The 18,824-nt window shown below is 32.5% G+C and overlaps 1 protein-coding gene and 1 long non-coding RNA gene across 2 annotated transcripts in view; both read left to right on the top strand.

The window, feature by feature from the left end:
* The window catches only part of LOC133191729 (uncharacterized), a 36,046-nt gene extending 26,114 nt beyond the window's left edge, over positions 1-9,932 (top strand). Inside the window, exons 20-29 of the mRNA XM_061327466.1 lie at positions 476-538; positions 649-732; positions 2,435-2,548; positions 3,083-3,196; positions 3,648-3,773; positions 3,959-4,000; positions 4,927-5,106; positions 6,841-6,882; positions 6,977-7,021; positions 9,659-9,932. Of these exons, the coding sequence (XP_061183450.1) occupies positions 476-538; positions 649-732; positions 2,435-2,548; positions 3,083-3,196; positions 3,648-3,773; positions 3,959-4,000; positions 4,927-5,106; positions 6,841-6,882; positions 6,977-7,021; positions 9,659-9,690 (842 nt within the window). The 3' untranslated portion in view covers positions 9,691-9,932. The remainder of the gene's footprint in view (positions 1-475; positions 539-648; positions 733-2,434; positions 2,549-3,082; positions 3,197-3,647; positions 3,774-3,958; positions 4,001-4,926; positions 5,107-6,840; positions 6,883-6,976; positions 7,022-9,658) is intronic.
* Positions 9,933-14,433: 4,501 nt separating this feature from the next.
* On the top strand, positions 14,434-14,916 carry LOC133191778 (uncharacterized). Its single transcript, XR_009721739.1, has 3 exons — positions 14,434-14,559; positions 14,658-14,690; positions 14,865-14,916. It is a non-coding gene; the product is annotated as an uncharacterized LOC133191778 (long non-coding RNA).
* Positions 14,917-18,824: the final 3,908 nt, after the last annotated feature.

Below are 18,824 nucleotides of genomic sequence, written 5' to 3'. Positions count from 1 at the left end.
ATAAAATAACGATATGTTAAACGAGAGCCCAAGATGCTGGATATTTATCAGTAATCATATTATGAACAAATTTAAAGAAAGGAAACGTTTGTGAGTGTAAATTATTAGATATTTTAATATAAGTAAGAAAAGTCTGTTTAGTGTGTGTAAATGAATTTAGTTACTAGATCTAATTGAAAAAATCAGAATACTAGTATACCAAGTCAAGGCTGTCTAAAAGCTAAATGAATATTTAAATTGGAGCCATTTTGACTGACACTTACTTACTTTCCGTTGAGAAATCAGTTAAGGATTTCAGAGAAATTATTTGCTCTGTTTTAGAATAATGTAAAGACAAGGAAAGGGGACAGGGTGTAAAAAATGGATTTCAAGATATATTTAATCATAATTAATAATTATCATTGTAAACTAGTATATAAACTCTTTGTTTTCAAGAGAAATATAGACGTATTTTTCTATCATTTCTCATTGTCAGGAGAACTGGAGGACATAATGAATGAGAAGAAACAGGTTGAAGACCACATTCTTCATTTAAGTGGTAAATCTGTTATATGTACTTACAAAAGCAAATTTATCCAGCATAAATTTACATGAATCAGAGGAAGAATTCATTGTTAACTTGTTCTTTATATATTACTGTATCAACAGGAGACTTAAATAAGCGTGATAAGAAGATAATGGAGCTTAACGCCGATTTAGCAATGAAGGAGGCCGAAAAAACATATGCCAATGGTACGAATATGTTGACTTTAGCATAATTAAATTTTGCATAAACAAGAAAGGACATTTACTGTCCGTCCTTATAAAATTTTAAGTTTATTCTTTTCTTTTCTGCTTATCTAAAACAGGATATAGTACAAGACTTGTTGTCAGAGAACTTTTATATCTAGTGTCCTCACATTTTAACTCAACTGTACCAAAGGCTCATGTGAGCTTTTCTGATCAGTATTTTTCCTGACGGCTGTTGTCTGTAAACTTTTCATAATTTCAGCTGCTCCAGAACTACTGGGTCAATTTCAATCAAACTTGCCAAAAACCATTATTATTAAAAGGTATTCAGTGTTAAAACGATGAGGTACACAATCTTTCAAGAGAAAGTAATTGAGATATAGTGAAAATAGGATGCTGTATAGGGTATTCGGGGGAACCCCATAAGAGGCTCAAATCTGTTTTATAAGAATAAATAGAGAAAAAACTTTTTTCAAGAACAGCAGAGCCATGATCAGCCATTTTAATTTTCAAACATCTTCCAGTAATAGAGATTTCAGGTTTGTTCAAAGCATGACTCCTGAGAGTAAAGTTGACAACAATTTTACATGAAAATGTTTAGGAAAAAGTCTTTTAAAGAAATTCTCGAAGAACTTCTGGATCTTGATCAGTCATATTGATATTATAAGCATCTTCAGGTTGTACAGATTCAGATACGTTAAAATCATTGCCTCTTGGATAAGGTTGGGCAACAATAAGATTTCAAAATTTTACATAGAAATATATAGGAAAAAATATATTTATTTATAATTCTTCTTCTCAAGATCAGTAGGGCAATAATTAGTGATATTGATATGCAATCATCCTTAGAATTTCAGATTCAGATTTGTACAATTCCCTGTCTTGGGAAGGTTAGAGTCACAGAAGAAAAAAAATCTTTTAAATTTTTTCAAGAATACCAGAGCCATGATTTGTGATATTTAAAATATGCAAGTATTTTAGTTTGTTCAAATCATGACCCCAAGGGGGTAGGATTGAACCACAATAAAAAAGGTAAAGATATCGAAAGTGATATCTCAAAAATAAAACTTCAAACCATACAAATCTGTGAACATGGCATAAAACACGGAATCCTGGAAAATCCAAAGGTGGGATCAGATGCCTAGGAGGCGTAAGAATCCCCCGTTGACCGGTTTAACCCTCAGTGAGCCCTGCGTATTGATCAGGTAGACTGAATATTCATTATTCAACTTTAGTATAAAAACAAATCTTTTAAAGGAAAGAAAACCTTTTAATCTTTTAGATAATATTCTTCTAAGAGCAACAGGACCAATGTGAATCAGATGAATGTTGTGGCCCATGGGCCTATTGTTTGTCAGTTTCTGTTAAGAATAAAAGTATGTAATGCTTTTAAAAGTAAATGACACAACTTATGATTGAAATAAACTAAGTTGTGTGATTTTAACTTTCCTTAATGGTTCAGAAATAACGTTTTAAAATAATGACGTCCATGAACGTTAATTGCAATGGCGATACGCTATAACTTAGAATATGTTTTTCGTTTTGCAAAATAATTCTTGAATCTGTTCTTAAAGTTCTTCGAATTCAAACCATATTGATAGAAAAGATCGCTCTTAAGATTCAGAAATATACTTTTAATAAATTTGAATAGTTTTTAGCTTATTTTGTTCATTTGCTATACTGAATAGAGATATTGCATTTTCAGAATGCATGCAAAAGGCCATTCAAAGTCAACAGGAAATGGCGTATCGAATATTAAATTTACAAAGAGTGGAAATGGAGAAACGTCAAGCAGAAGAAGACAGGCGGTCTCTTTTAGGTGATTATGTTTTTATATATATCAAAGGTTACATTTGATAAAATTAGAGCGAACTAATGCTCAACATGGGACCTTTTTTATTTATTGGGGAAAAGTCATATCTTTTAAAAAACTAATAACCATACAATTTTAAAGTTTAGGGGGCAGCACTGAAGGAAATACTGAGTATATATCATTTTTTTTAGCTTCGATTTCATGCTTTACTTGATAAACTCCACTAATTAATCCATTTATAAATCATAAAACACTTGTCGTTTATTCTGATACTCTGTTGGATATAATAGGATTTATATAAGACTGATCGAAAGCTACAGACAAATTGTTGATGCTGACATGATCTATTCAATATAAAAAATCAATTGTGAATAAAAATTTATTGCTGAACTTGCACTTTTTTCCCTTAATGATATATATGCAATAGTTTTGAAATCTATGTTTTATGGACAAAGAGATATTATGATAAGTGTCTTAACTGCAAAACAAATATGCATAAAATTTATGTCACCAAACTTAAAAGATAAAACTCCATTTCAGATGAAAACACCCGTCTGCGTGCATGTCTGGAAGAATCAGGCTACGTACGCGATCATTTGCAGGAATACTATAAAGTTTTGCAAGACACAAATTTAGAGTTACAGAGGGAAAAAGGTAAGATCCTCGCGAACGATAAGTTAGAACATACGTGTCACTAATCTAAATACTTTACCTCTTGATCAAAGTGAAACGAAGGTAAAGTTTTTACTCGATTACTTTTTGCTGTCAATTGCATAACATTGTAATGTAATATATCAAACAAAGCTTAATTTTGTATGGAATGCCAAATTCTATCGAATTAATAGCAAGTATCATGAAAAGTGTATTAAGAATAATCTGACTTCAGCTGCAGTGCAGTGAAAGATAGAATAAATTGTACGAAATATACCAACAAAAATATTAAAAAAATGTATAGACAAACGGGTTTATTGCCGACCGATATTGTATTTTGGCGTAAGATATAAAAATTTTTTGAAAAATAATAAAGCCTATTACCATATTTGAAAGTAAATACTCTTAAATACCATTGCTAAATTAAATACCTTTACTATATTTTATTATCTAGAGAAAAACAGACATATCAATGAATTATTGTCTTCTAATGGCCACCGTTTAGAAAACATGACAGCAGATGTAAGAAATTACCGTTCTCTCGCGGAGAGCAACAGGAGATTGCTGGAAGAGAAAAAAGGTAAAACAAAAACAATTTTCAATGTAGGATGAAAATATGATTCAAATTCTCTTTTTTATTTTAAGATCATCTCCATTTAAAGAATTGTTGATGTGATATGTTAATAAAAGACGTCAAATTCCCCACAAAAAATAATTTTTAAGTTCAATAAAATATGTTCATCAATTTACTACTTATTTTTAAAGATTGTGCACATGATCTTCAACGGCAGGTAGATCGGCTTACTTGTAAGTATAATATGTAATGTGGAAACAGTTTTTAAGGTATATGAATAAGGTTCAAATTGTTTTCAGGAAATATATTTTTTTAATTTATACTGATTACTTTTCAGACTCATTTTAAAAGTCTTTACCGAGATTGATCGATTGATAATTTATTGTTGATTTAAAGTCCCATTTTTTACAAGTCTACCGAGATTGATTTAATGCTTGTATATTGTTTAATGTCCCATTCGAGAATTCTTCACTGATTCAACTTGCCATTTAGAGCTGTGGAGAAGTAAGGAATTTTTATAGTGCCAACGCCTGCCGTGACACGGGGCCTCGGTTTTTTTATGTCCCATCCTGCAAATTTGTTTGTTGTTTAACGTCCTTCTCGAGAATGTTTCACTCATATGGAGATGCCGCCACTTGCCGGTGGAGAGCTGCAAATTTTTGACCTATACTCGGCACTCAGGGCAATTGAGCAGTGAGGGATCTTTTTACATATCCTTTGGTTCAACTTTTACACAATAGAATGATTACCATATTCCCCCTAGTTGGAAATTCACTCACATCCGCTTTGATTAATGATCAAATGATTAAGTCCTGTTTAAACTAATTTGATGAATGTAAACGCAAAGACATTGCGAAAATATTTATGCAAACGCTAGAAATTTTTGTTTACTATATCAAGTTATGTTCAAAAGGTGCTTATAACTTTTTAAAGGCGTTTATAACTTTTAAAAAAGTATGCTTAGTAAAATTCCATCGATTAGCATGGGGATTTGCCGTATAAAACATGTACAATCGCAAATTGCATTGTTTTGATACAGACTGTATTAAAATGCTAAAAATTACCCGTTGAATGATATGGCAGGGTGGAAATTTTTTAGTAAAAAATTATATCGCCACTTCTTTTCTTTATATAGAAGATAATATTTTTAATTTTATAGATGAAAATGAAAAATTAAAAGGAGAACGTGACAAATATCACCAGGAAAGCTTTGACCTAAAGGACAAATGCCAACATTTGAGTGAAGAGCTAGAACAGACAAGAAATGAAAGTAGAGAACTGAGGGAACAAGTTGATGCTGCTGATGGTACGATTGAAAATAGATCATTCCCAAATCAAGGTAAGTAAAAAGAGATCAATCCCTAAAAAGGTCAGTAAAAATAGATCAATCTCAAATCAAGGTCAGTTAAAATAGATCAATCCCAAATCAAGGTCAGTAAAAATAGATCAATCTCAAATCAAGGTCAGTTAAAATAGATCAATCCCATATCAAGGTCAGTAAAAATAGATCAATCTCAAATCAAGGTCAGTTAAAATAGATCAATCCCATATCAAGGTCAGTAAAATAGATCATTCCCAGAAAAGGTCAGTAAAAAGCGATCAATCCCAAATCAAGGTCAGTCAAAATAGATCAATCTCAAATCATTGTCAGTAGAATAGATCAATCCCAAATCAAGGTCAGTAAAATAGATCATACCCAAAAAAGGTCAGTAAAAATAGATCAATCCCAAATTAAGGTCAGTAAAAATAGATCAATCCCAAGTCAAGGTCAGTAAAATAGATCATCCCCAAATCAAGGTCAAATAGATCAATCCCAATTCAAGGTCAATAAAAATACCCCAATTAATGTTAGGAAAAATAGATCATTCCCAAATCAAGGTCAGTAAAAATAGATCAATCCCAAATCAAGGTCAGTAAAATAGATTAATCCCAAATCAAGGTCAGTAAAAATACCCCAATTAATGTTAGTAAAAATAAATCAATCCCAAATTAAGGTTTGTAAAAATAGATCAATCCCAAATTAAGGTTTGTAAAAGTAGATCAATCCCAAATTAAGGTCAGTAAAATTACTGACTATCAAGGGGGGAAATATGTTACTCACTAACTGTACAAAAACTATGAGTGTGCAAGGACCTATGGAATGAAAAGGTCTTTTGTATAGAATTAAACGTGAAAAATGTAAATTGTCTCTTTTTTTTCAATCATTATATAGTATTTAAATGGTTATCTCCTTCATGCATACCTCTGATCCTTCTACGTATTTGTCTCCAGTTTTTGGCACCTTTTTTCAGCTCTTCAAAGTCTTTTTTATTCAAATAATTCGGATTTCCAACGTCTCGGCATGAGCATCACTGAAGAGACATAATTTGTTGAAATACGCATCTAGTGCATAAAAATTGGTACCGTATATGATTTACATTAAACAAATATTGGAAGTAGGTTCAGGATGAGGTGACTGAGAAAAGCTTATATGAGACTTTTATGTCTAGCCGTCTTGTAGAAGTCAGCAATTGCATATGATCTCGATCTACTAAAGTATATCTTGATTTAAAATAATTTATCAAGTTAAGGGTCACCGGCTGTAAAGATTACAATTTCCAGACAAAATTTGTTTCAGTGAACCAGGGGATTTTTTATGGCGTAAAAATTGCTGTTTCAGAACTCTCAATTAAGGTAGTTTTTATCACTGGCAAAACATTGCTAAATTATAAATTGAGTTAATAGAACCCATAATTAGTATAAACACGTCGGTCAGCAATCAACTTAATGATGCGCCTTAATAATTTCCCAAGCAACTTTTAGTCTACTGAACGACATGTACTCAGTTAAAAGTAAAGTCTTTGCTATTTCCTACTTATTCTTTTTAGAAGCTACTTTCTGTTGGACGCATGTTATGAATGGGAAGTAATATGAGGTTTATATATATTTTGATACTTTAATCTTACGCATCGAATGGAATGACTACCGCCGATAAATATCACTGTTTTAGGGGGAAAAAAGAGAAAATAATGTGATAGGATTTACTTGGTAAATCTTTTATTAATGCTAACAAGATAAAACTTTCTTGTTTCAGTTCATTTTCCAAATCTTTTAACTAGTACTCCAGCAGGTGCAGGTAAGTGAATTGACTCTGTTTAATGAATTACAACTTTGCATTGTTCATTGCTAATGTTTAAGTTTGGTTTTGATAATTCTATTACATTATACAGGTCCTCCGAATGTAAGTTTTCAAGGCACCGGATATTTTGTACAAGGTATGTTTACTTTCATACAATCACGGTTACAGGACATAGTGCACTTTTAAACATCTGCAAACAAATGTTGGGGTATTTCGACATTCCATCCTCATTTATGTATCTACTAGCTTTTGTTGTTTTGGTCGTGACTCTGCATGTAATTATCGACAAAAAGCTAGGTTCACTTCATCCATAGAATGGCCCTGCCCATATACCGATTAACTGACTAAGTCCCAATGTCCCCTTTCAAATATCAATATTATGTAGAGACTTAGTCCTCTCATCTCCTATAAAAAAAGTTTCCCCTGAGAGTCCAGGTATTGGAAAACAGGCTTTGTGAAATTGCTATGGTTTTTTTTTAATTTTGAAGAAAATGGGTGTATTTGAGCACCTTCAATAAAGAATTAAAATATGTGTCCACCCTGTGATCCAAAAAATAAAAGATGGATTATAATCTTCTGAAACAGTTCTTTCATTATATAATTAAACATGTTAGATCAGAGGTTGGGGTATATGCAAAATATTGAAAAACAGGTTATATTTGTGGCCATTTTTAAAAATAAATTCAGAATTTGGGGATAATTACGAAATTAATGATGCCATAATACATGGACTAGTGAGAAAATTACGCCAATTTTAATAGATATGCAGTTACCAAGAGTCCAAGTGAAAGAAGATGGGTGAACAAGGCGGGCGAAGTGCCTATAGTGCGAAAAACATGAAGTAAAAAATAAAATCTCAATTATATCGAAATTTTCTTTGATATTTCATCTAACATTAAAGTATACTTTATGTAAAATTCTTACAATTTACAAAAATCTCATAGTGACTGAAATTATTTGCCTACGAAATAGCATACACATATTAAAGAGGGCAAAAAGGATCATTTTCTCATACTTAAACAAATTGAAAGTTAATCCTAAAAGTTTACATAAAAATATACATTTTTTGGTTTAAAAAACATGGAGCAAAGGCCCACTTAACCTTAAAAGTACACTCTTATGACAGGGCATTCGCATCTTTCCGAGAAATACTTGAAGTCCATTAAGGGTCATATCACAAACATGATTTAAATGCCACTATTCATCAGAAGCTGTGTAGCGTAGTGGTTAGCGTGTTAGTCTTAAAGCAAAATGATACTCCAGATTTTTATTGTTTTTTAATTCCACGAATACCATTTTATTTTTTTAATAAAAGAATATTTTTTTCCGAGATCTTTCTTTTCTCAGAAAAGTTTTGTTGATCATAATTTCATAAATTTCAATAATGAGAACTTTACTTTAAATACTTAATTTACAAATTGATGTTTTTTAAAATATCTGAAGCTATAGGCATTCTGCACGCCTTGTTCACCCATCTTCTTTATTGTATTTTCAACTAGATATGAGCGGTTTTGATTTTTCGTAAATTCACAGGGCCAAAAAAGGCCCCAAGTGAACCTTGTTCTTTATTGACAGGCATGGCATATATGATCAGTTTCATTACTCTGACAATCATTGGGCAGGCAATACTGATGTCAGACCAGCCCAAGTTCTTCACATAACTTTACTAGTTTAAACGACATTAGCAAATTTTATTAAGAACTTTAATTAAAATAAAAATGAATTCATTTCAAAATACTGACAAATACTTTTGATGGTTAAATTGATGATACATCACAGCAAAAAGGTTAAAATAGATTGTAAATAATCAAAATGACAAAATTAATTGCAGGCATTTTGTGAAGAGTTGATTTAGGTTTGTTCAAATTTGTCCCCGGAGCAGGGTGGAGATATACAAAGATATCAGGTTTTACAAGGTGATATAATGTAATATCAATACCTTGAATCACCTGAGTCATATATTTTCTTTATAAATTGTGCGGAAAGCTTCGGCATTCAATAAACCATTTCATTTTCTAACCTTAAATATCCATCCTGTATTAAATACTCGGAAATTAATTCAAAGCATTTTAGAGTAGAAAAGGATTTACCAGGAGAAATTTTCAAAAATATAATTAACTAAGCAGTAATCAATTAATGAAGTATGCATTGAGGTCTATGGGGACAAGTAAATTTTTGAAAATAAAAATTTAAATACTAAGAATATCAAAAAAATGCTGTGGTGGAAAGATTTATTCAATTATTAGGAATAGAAAAACGATTGAAAACTAATTTTTTACCCGATAGATTTTTTGTTAGAATTGATTTTTATTGATTAAAAGCAAAGGGGGATAACTCTCCAAGGACAGGACAAGGTCAAAAATTAGGACACATTCCGCTCTTACATATTGACACTAAAACATGAAGATTATGTCTACATATACTGAGTATTCAGCCAAATATATCTGTTATGCATTCAGATTCATTGAATCTGAGGCTATTATGGATCGGATACCTTAAAGCAGTATGAATACTACAAGATATAAAGGAAGACCGCTTTTTTTCGCAATAGACCATATACTTTAATAAGGATATTTTCAAATAAATATTGAAATTGTCAAGGCCCCAGTCTGCAGAACCGAAGAGTAATGCTGGTACAATAACTTAAAAAACTGGCTGTCAAACGGGGAATCAAGTTGACTTTTTCATATTGCTTTACGAATTTAAAATAACCATACTGGTACAGAGACTATTTTTCAGAGCTCTCTTAAAATATTTTTAAAAATTTTTACAGGAAGTGGTGGCTCTGGATCCCGAAGAAAATAGATGCGGATGTAATATAATGTATTCATCTGATGCCTCCCTGCCTCCATAACTTGGCTTTACACATTATTGTTGTATTGTTTAATTGTGTACAATGAACTCTGAAAAAAGTTAACTTATAAAATAAATAAAGAAAAAATAATAACCATTATGTGACAAATGTAATAATTCGCATGTTATTTTTATTCATTATGTTAACTCTAGTTACAGTGAACCTTAAGACCATGGAACATTAACTGGCAAGATTGGAAATATGCAACTTATAAATGCCATTTCCATCTCTTAAAGTCAAAATGTCAAACTTGAATTTCTATCCATTTTTCTCATTTTTCTCATTCACCCGGACCGAATCGTACCCACCCATTTCCTTATTTTCCCAGTTAATGTTCCGCCGTCTTGTCTATGAAACGATCAGCAATAATTTTGTACAAAAACACCCCCCCCCCCCCAAAAAAAAAGAAAGAAAGAAAAAAAAAAGAAAAAATGAAATCTGGATTTAGTTTATATAATTCTTTAGCATTTTTTATCAAGCAAGGAGGGTGATTAAAGGCGTTGTTTTTTTTTTAGACATGTCCGAAATCATTATGTAAAAACAATGTCCACAAGACTGGCAAAACTCATGATAATGTTTCAGGTAGTAATTTTTCATTCAAGCTATTATATGGCGAGAGAGAACATAAATTTTGATTTGAATGTACGTGTTTAGGCATATTTTTCCTATGTGTGCTCAGTTTTTTAAAAGTTTACTGAAAAGAAATATTTTATGCTTTTATTTAATTTTAATTTTTATTCCTGTGCATTTAATTCAATTTATACAAAGTTTAGAGGTGTTTTTTGTGATTGTTTACATACATGTAGATTATAATGTTTACTTTTATTCCATTACTGCCAATTTTTTACGTTCATTTTAATAAACGTGGCAGCTTCGACTGAATTTTTAATATTCCTACTGTCAAAAAAGATACTTTTTTCAAAAAATAAATTGTATTTTATGTACGCATTTTTGGCGGTGTTTAGATTCTTATTTTTCTCACTAATAAAGTGAAAGTATAACAGTGATATTAATATGTTTTGATTGATACAATATGACACAGTGGAAAAATGAAATATACAATAAACAAGAGGCCCAAGGGCCTTAATGGTCACCTGATATAATGTAAAGACCCATAGATTAAAACAAAATAAGCTGATAAATAAAGCTATGTCGACCAAAAGCAAAAGAAATAGGATGATCAGGGATCAGCAAAATATTAATTTAGTTCTCAGTAACAAAACTTAAAGTTGATCTATTTATTTGCCTGTACTTTTCCCCTTTGTCACTATCCTCAAGCGGACTAAACAGTACAATAATTCTAGAGTACTATTAGTTAACACATTTCATTCCCCCTCACATTTGCCTCTCTTAATCTTTGTAGATTATTATTAAAATTTTGTCCCATTTCACTATATAATCAATAGAACCCCCCTTCCACAGAACCCCTCACGCTGGGATAACAAATTTTACAATTTTGGAAGAGTTCCCCTTGCTCATCATAACTATATACTTGGTTTATCTGCTAAATACCCAGGGACAGAGAAGATTTTCAAAGAATGCAATTTCAATATATAATCAATAGAGCCCCGCCCTAACACCAGAATCCCTGCCCCAGGGGCCAATATGTTCATAATTTTGGAAGAGGTGCTCTTGCTCATCATAACAATATACCTGGTTTATCTGCTAAATACCAAGAAGGAGATGATGATTTCTCTAGGAAATAATGCACTTTCACTAAATAATCAATTGAGCCCCCCTTCCACAGAACCCCTCACGCTGGGGCCACAAATTTCACTATTTTGGAAGAGGCACCCTTGATCATTATAACCATGCACCTAGTTTATCTGCATTATGTACAGGGGAGGATTTTTTAAAGAATTTATGCATTTTCACTATATGATCAATAGAGCCCCGCCCTAACACCATGACCCTGGGGCTAGGAATTTCACAATTTTGGTTGTTAAAATCACTGTTATATCAACTTATCTGTCAGAAGCCTTAATCGGTTTAAAAATTGTTCGTACTCGAAGCATGCTCTTGAGTATCGAATAAGTTGAGAGATGTAAACACCAAATGCAGGTGATAGTTGAATATTACAACATAAATAAGGAAAATTGACGATGGAAAAGCTGAAATCATCTCGGTTATTATACAATTTAGTTAATAGTTGGCCATTGTCGTCAATATTCAGTAATACCTCCAAATATGAGACAGATGTGGCAGATTCTGCAGTGTCTTTTATTTCAAGTTCAGTGGGATACATCGAGTCGACATATGAGTGGAAGTTATGGTGTCCGGATAGGGACATTTGCAAACGCTCAACAGCGCGTTTAGGAAAACACGCCGTCGCGCTGACACACAACACGTCGTGATGCTAACACACAACACGCCATCGCGCTAACACATCATTGAATATTTACATTTGCTGTGTTTCTCTACTAAGCCAACTGTGAAATTGGTTTGTTTGTTTGTTTGTATGTTGTTTAACGTCCCTCTCGAGAATTTTTCACTCATATGGAGACGCCACCACTTGCCGGTGGAGAGCTGCAAATTTTGTCCTATACTCGGCACTTACGGCCATTGAGCAGTGAGGGATCTGTTTCGTGCCAGCACCTACTGCGACACGGGACCTCGGTTTATACGGTCTCATCCGAAGGACCGGTCTCCACGTCCCACAGTGGGATTCGAACCCGCGACGTAAGAATCAACGTCTTACTTTGCGACTCTAGAGCAGACGCTCTAACCACTTCGCCAGGCGGGGAAATTGGTTTGAAAGCCATTTTTGTGTAAATATACACGGAGAAACTCGCGCTAAAGTGGCATCACAATGAGGATATAGCGTGTTGTGTAGAGTTGCGTTATCGCGACGACGTGTTGTGTGACAGCACGACGGCATGTTGTGTAAAGTTGTGTTAGCGCAACAGCGTGTTGTTTGAAAGCGTGTTAGCTCTACAGCGTGTTGTGTATAAGCGCAATGACGTGTTTTGTATAATTGTGTTAGCGTGATGGCGTGTTGTGTGTTAGCGCGATGTCGTGTTTTTCTGAACGCGCTGTTGAGCTTTTGCAAATGGCCCTATCCAAACACCATAGGAAGTAACTTTTGTGACATGACCCGGCGAGTTTTCCTTTGAAGGCAACCAAAAAATAACTGCGATACAGAACACTTTTAGCGGGCGTTTCTTATGAAAATGTACAGAAATTGTACATTATCTGCAAAATATCAACGATACAGTACGGTTTATTTTTAGCAATGACGGAAAACTGAATCCGTTGCTTAAATGGTATAAACATAAGAATCAATCAAATCACATTTTAAGCGCAGTTTGTATTTATTCAAAATTTGAGATTTTTTGCCAAAAATCGTAAAAATTGTGATCTTTTGATTACAAGTTGTTCTTTTAGTAGCAATCATACTGGAGAAAGCTTTTATACCAAAACTTAGGAAAATCTGAACTGCAAATTATCTGATGTTGTCTACGGAATAGAATGTACCCTTCGTGGTCTAAACCAAGGGTTAACTTAACAAGAGGCCCATGTGCCACAACGCTTACCTGAGTAACTTTGGCCCTACTGTCCTTCACAAGATTTTCTCCCTTGTGATACTTATTGTGGCACCAACCTACCCCCAGGGGTCATGATTGAACAATTTAAAATCTACACTACCCCAGGATGCTTCCATATAAGTTTCAGCTTTTCTGGCCCAGTGGTTCCTGAGAAGAATATTTTTAAAGATTTTTCCAATATATTTCAATGCTAAACTTTGATTCGCTATTGTGGCCCCACCCTATCCTAGAGGCCATGAATTGAACAATAAAGATTTTACACTATCCCAGGATGCTTCGAAATATGTTTCAGCTTTTGTTGCCCAGTGGTTCTAGAGAAGAGGATTTTTAAAGATTTTTCCATTATATTTCAATGAAAAAAATGATTCCCCTTTGTGGCCCCACTCTACCCCAGGTATTTCAGTACAAATCATGTATCGCAAATAATTGTCTTGTTAAATTAAAGTCACATGAAATATGAGATTTACAGCACTAAAGCTTGAAATTAATGAAGTCGTCATGCTCTTTCTTACTTGATTCATATATACTTTTTCAGTTGGTTCAGATGGTTTTCAATGCTATTAAGAAATTAAATTTCGAGGTAAGGAACTCAAAGTTTCATTCCATAACTTTCACATCTTTATATAATATGTTGTTCAATATCAATGATTATTAGAGTCAAACAAGTAACTAGCTGTGGAGATGTACCAATCAATAATTTAAAGTAAACATTTTTTAATTTTAAATTCAATTTACTGCTTTCAGTTCAACTTTATCTGAGATTTTGAGTCTTAATGCATGAAAGATTTTCAATGTCCAGCACTCGCAGCCATTTTTCAAGCTAATATCGATGTTGGTGGAATTTGGAGGTTGGTCCCCCAGGCCTCCCTCCCTTCACTCAATATGTACTGCAGAAATTCTGGGAGGTATGTAGCAAACTGTTGTAAACTATAGTAAACTGTATTAGTATTACACAGACAAAATGATTGTGAAGTTGATTTTAGAGTTTTGTTATTGGACATACTTGTACTTTGAATGTAAGGACAATCATGACCTAATTCTCTATATATTATGTTTCAGCTGACAAAGTGTTGTTCTCAGCATGTCTGTACGAGTGACCGGAAACAGACTGGCCAGTCAGTGGGTCCTGAGTCAGATGGACATCTCCTGGCCAATAACAGTGCTAGAGTGAGGAGTGCTGCGGCCTGCCTACTGACATCTCTTGTACCCAGCACTCACTTCAGAAACACCTTCAGGCAGACCAGGAACCTCCTCAGTCCACATAAAGAAATGACTGTATGTGTGTCTTCAGACATTTTTTTTAAAGAAATGAATGGGTTTTTTTTCTGTTGTCCTTTTTTGTTCATGTTAATTATCATTTCTTTTAATTTCAGATGTCAACTGAGGCCATTATTGTTCTCCATCAGGTAATGATGAAGTTTCCTGATTTGTATATATATCCAAATGTACTCTCATAACCATAAATTGATCATAAACAGTTAAAGTTGCACTTGTATGTTCTTGGAAAGCATTTTAAAGACACAAGAAATTATCATCTCCTTCTAAAATGTTTGTTAATTTTTTAAAAAAAAAATTTCCAGATATATGAACATCTGCTGAGTCTTTTGGTGAGAGCAAGGCTTTATGCAGGTGATTTTATTCAAATAATATTAATAAGCAATGTAATATTTACACCTCTAAGCGCATGTGAACTGGGCTTAAGTCTCGAAGGGAAAATTGATACTGAGGGGTTTTATTGGGTTGAGGCTAAGAGAGAAGTCCGGGTTCTCAGCTTATTTATTAAACAACTCAATATTCTGATCCTGTACATAATGAGATTTAAAAGAAATCGATATACAACAAAAGTAAACCATTGAAATACTGATGTTAAGGACATACGCAACGTACCTTACCTACTGATAATTTTTCAAGATATTCTTAAAATTTAAAATTATAGTACCATCAGATGTTCGCAGACAAAAAAATCAGCATGCATTACCAGAGGTTTTGAATAGATCTATTAAGAGGCAGTCCATCAGAAAACCAGGCAGAATTGTATTAATAGGCGGCACATCAAATGTGACAAATATTTGATATTTTATTGAAAACGATATCAATGTAGTCCATGTGAAATAATGTAATTGAAGATTTGTTTGAAAATAGTTTATTTACTAAAATATCGTTTTGTTTTGTGTTCTTGAATTCCCCTATATAAACCATTGAATGTAGGTCGGAAACAAAGAACTGTAAATTCTAATACATTTTCAACAAATCTATAATTCACTCCGAACTAATTCAAAAAAATTTTCATCTTTCAATTTAAAAAATAAAATCAGTGCGAAAAATATTTTCAATAGTAGTTTTCTTGCAAAACAGACCGCCATTTTTATGAAATTTTGTGACTCAAGAGTTATCTCCCGTAGCATCTGGATATCGGCTAAGAACCCTTGTGAAATATTTAGAACTGATACACTAAAGAATATTATTCAACAAATAATGATTGGTTTATATAATGATATGGTTATTCAAAAACAGGGTTAATATTTCACCTCCAAACATAAATTTAGTTTAAAATTTGCTTTATTATTCAGGTTGAATCCACGTTTCCAATGATGCAACTGTGACGTCAAATACCTATCTAATATTGCTGGGAGATTCTAGAAATAAATAATAGTTCCCCATTGGGAAGAAAATAAATAAATTTATCTTGTTGTGTCCCCCAGAAAATAAAGAGTTTGGATACCTCCCTGAAATAGATTTTTTTAACTTAACATGAACAGGAAAATTAAATCTGTCCCAGATCATCTTTGAAATAATTAATTTGTCCGATACTGATATAAAAATAAATAATCTGAGACTGAAAAATTTGCCAGCTTCCCTTTCAGAATTAAATGGCCGACTCCTAAAATGTTCCGGGAAAATATTTTTTACGGTACGTTTCGTTGATAGTTTGCACAAGACCTCAATGTATATTCAACTTGTGCATAAGAGGTCGCAGCGCCCCCTCTCGTCCTAATTTGCTTAGAAAATTTCATCGGGAGTATGCATTTTAACTTTTATATTTTAACTTTTTATTAACTTACTTACTCTTACTTTCTAACTCCAACATTCGTATTTTTACACATTTTTTTTACTGAAATAAAAGCAGGTGTATATAGTGAAATAAATTTTTTAAGGTTAATTCTAAAAGAATCAAAATTGGAACGTCTGTAAAAAGGTCAAAATGAAATGAAAAATTGAATTGGAAAAACACGAAGTTAGAACTAAGATAAAAAATAAATGAAATATTAAAATAAAATTGGAAAATCAATAAATTAAAATTAAAATAAGAATACTGAAAGAGAACTGTGGTTTTTTAAAACCATGTGAAATTAGCTGCACATTGATTAATGTACTTGACGCATTTTTAAATGTGTTAATTACCATTTGTTATGTGCCTTTCATCCTACAACAAATAGCGGTGACCATTTAACATAGTAAACCGACCCTTTATTATATTGAACTCACCATTTATGTACCTTTCATCCTATTACAAGGAGTGGTGACCATTTAACATACTAAACCTTCATTCTGTGGAACACAATTAATTATACACCCTTCACCGTATAAAATGTAGCGGTGACCATTTAACATAATGAACCGATCCTTTATTATATTGAACGCACCATGTATTTTGTGCCTTTCACCCTATAACAAATATATAGCGGTGGTTAAATGACCCCTTATTATATTGAACGCACCATTTAAATTATGTACCTTTCACCCCACAACAAGGACTGATGACCATTTAACATACTAAACGGACCTTTTATTATGCTGAACACACCAATCACCGTATAACAAGTAGTGGTGATCATTTAACATAGTACACCGACCCTTCATTATATTGAACGCACCATTTATGTTGTCACCCTATAACAAGTAGCGGTGATCATTCAACATGATAATGAACCGACCCTTTATTATATAGAAAGCACCATGTATTATGTGTCCTTCACCCTTGAACAAGTAGTGGTGACCATTTAATTATATTGAATCAACCCTTTATAATATACAACACACCATGTAATATGATGTACCACACCTTAAGACAGCAAGGCGTTCCATTAGTTTGGGTACCCCTCCCTACACACACACAAAATTAAAATAAGAATATCAAAAAAAAGTGTGGAATTTAAACTTTCCAAAGACACCATTTAAGTCATCATGTATTTTTTTTTAAATCATGTAAAATTAGCTGCACACCAAGTAATGTACTTTTGTAATGTGATAATGGCGTTCCATAGTCTGACCTTAAGGAGGTTCGATCCTGAGCTTTGAGCAGATTTTGATCTGGACCTTTATTTCTAAAATTCTGCATCATTTTTAAATTCTAACACTAAATCTGGATTCTACAATGCAAATTAAACTATATCCAATGAAAAAACTGCGATTAAATTCCATTCAAATAGGATTAAGCCAGGAACTATATTTTGTGGCGGAAGGTTTTTTTTTAGAAGAAAATGATCAATTTTTCCCTTTTGAAATATATACAGTATTGTTAAGTTTAGATTCCTATTTTTCTATGCTGGTTGCACACAGAGCTGTTTTTTGCAGTGAAATGTTTTATGCTGGTTTTGAAATATCTATTAAATTATTTCTTATGAATTTTTTCATCATATTGTGACAAATATATAGTTAATACATGTATATTCTGAAAGTCCAGGAAAAAATTGAGCCAATATTAACATTTAACACTTTTTATGGGTACCTGATTACACATAACCTCCTTAATAAAGACAACACATAACATTCTGTATAGGAATAGAAGAGGTCATTTATTTAGTCAAATAAATGGCAGGATAATCAAACAAGTCATGTATATGTAAACACAAATAAGACAATGCAAAACATACTAAACATAGTTCTCAACAATTATGACAAAGCAAAACATACTAAACATAGTTCTCAAACCATTATGCAATATTTATCAAAAATGTGATGTACATAATAAAGTATTTCTCTGAAGTAGGCTCAATATTCTTACATAATATACAGAATGTGATTGAAAAGATGGGGCACATCCGCAATACTAATACAATCAAAGTTACATGTTATTGGATAAATTTACACAATATTCAAAAAATAAGGAGGTGGGGTGGGTGGTGGTTACTTATTTTCTTGGGGAATTCCTCTGTGAATTAATAAAAATGGCGACTGACGCTAGAAACTGCGCATGCGCAGAGGACACATACGACTTTTCTATTTAAAGAAAATGTGGCAAATACAAAATAGCAAGGATCAATACCCATAAATGTTTTATTATCATAAACCTGTTTTTAGTAATATCCAATAATTTACATCATAGATCCCCACTTTTGATTTCCTTTTTTGAATATATAAGATAACTTTGATCAGTCTGTTTAAATTCAGCAAAAGTTTAAGACTTTAAAATAATTTTCTTGCTTGTTAAATTTTTAATGCCAGAAAAATCACATTTAGTGAGTCAGAAAGGTCAAACAATTGATTATGCTAAGCAATTTGAAACTTTTTCTTAGTCACAATTTTAATGTGTCTTTTTT

Source organism: Saccostrea echinata, unplaced genomic scaffold, assembly GCF_033153115.1.
Source record: "Saccostrea echinata isolate AGI-Se365-2 ecotype Australia unplaced genomic scaffold, CSIRO_AGI_Sech_v1 ptg000024l, whole genome shotgun sequence".
In the NCBI taxonomy this organism is placed as follows: Eukaryota; Metazoa; Mollusca; class Bivalvia; order Ostreida; family Ostreidae; genus Saccostrea; species Saccostrea echinata.
Note: the sequence above shows the minus strand (reverse complement) of the source record. Positions and strands in the feature narration are given on the sequence as shown.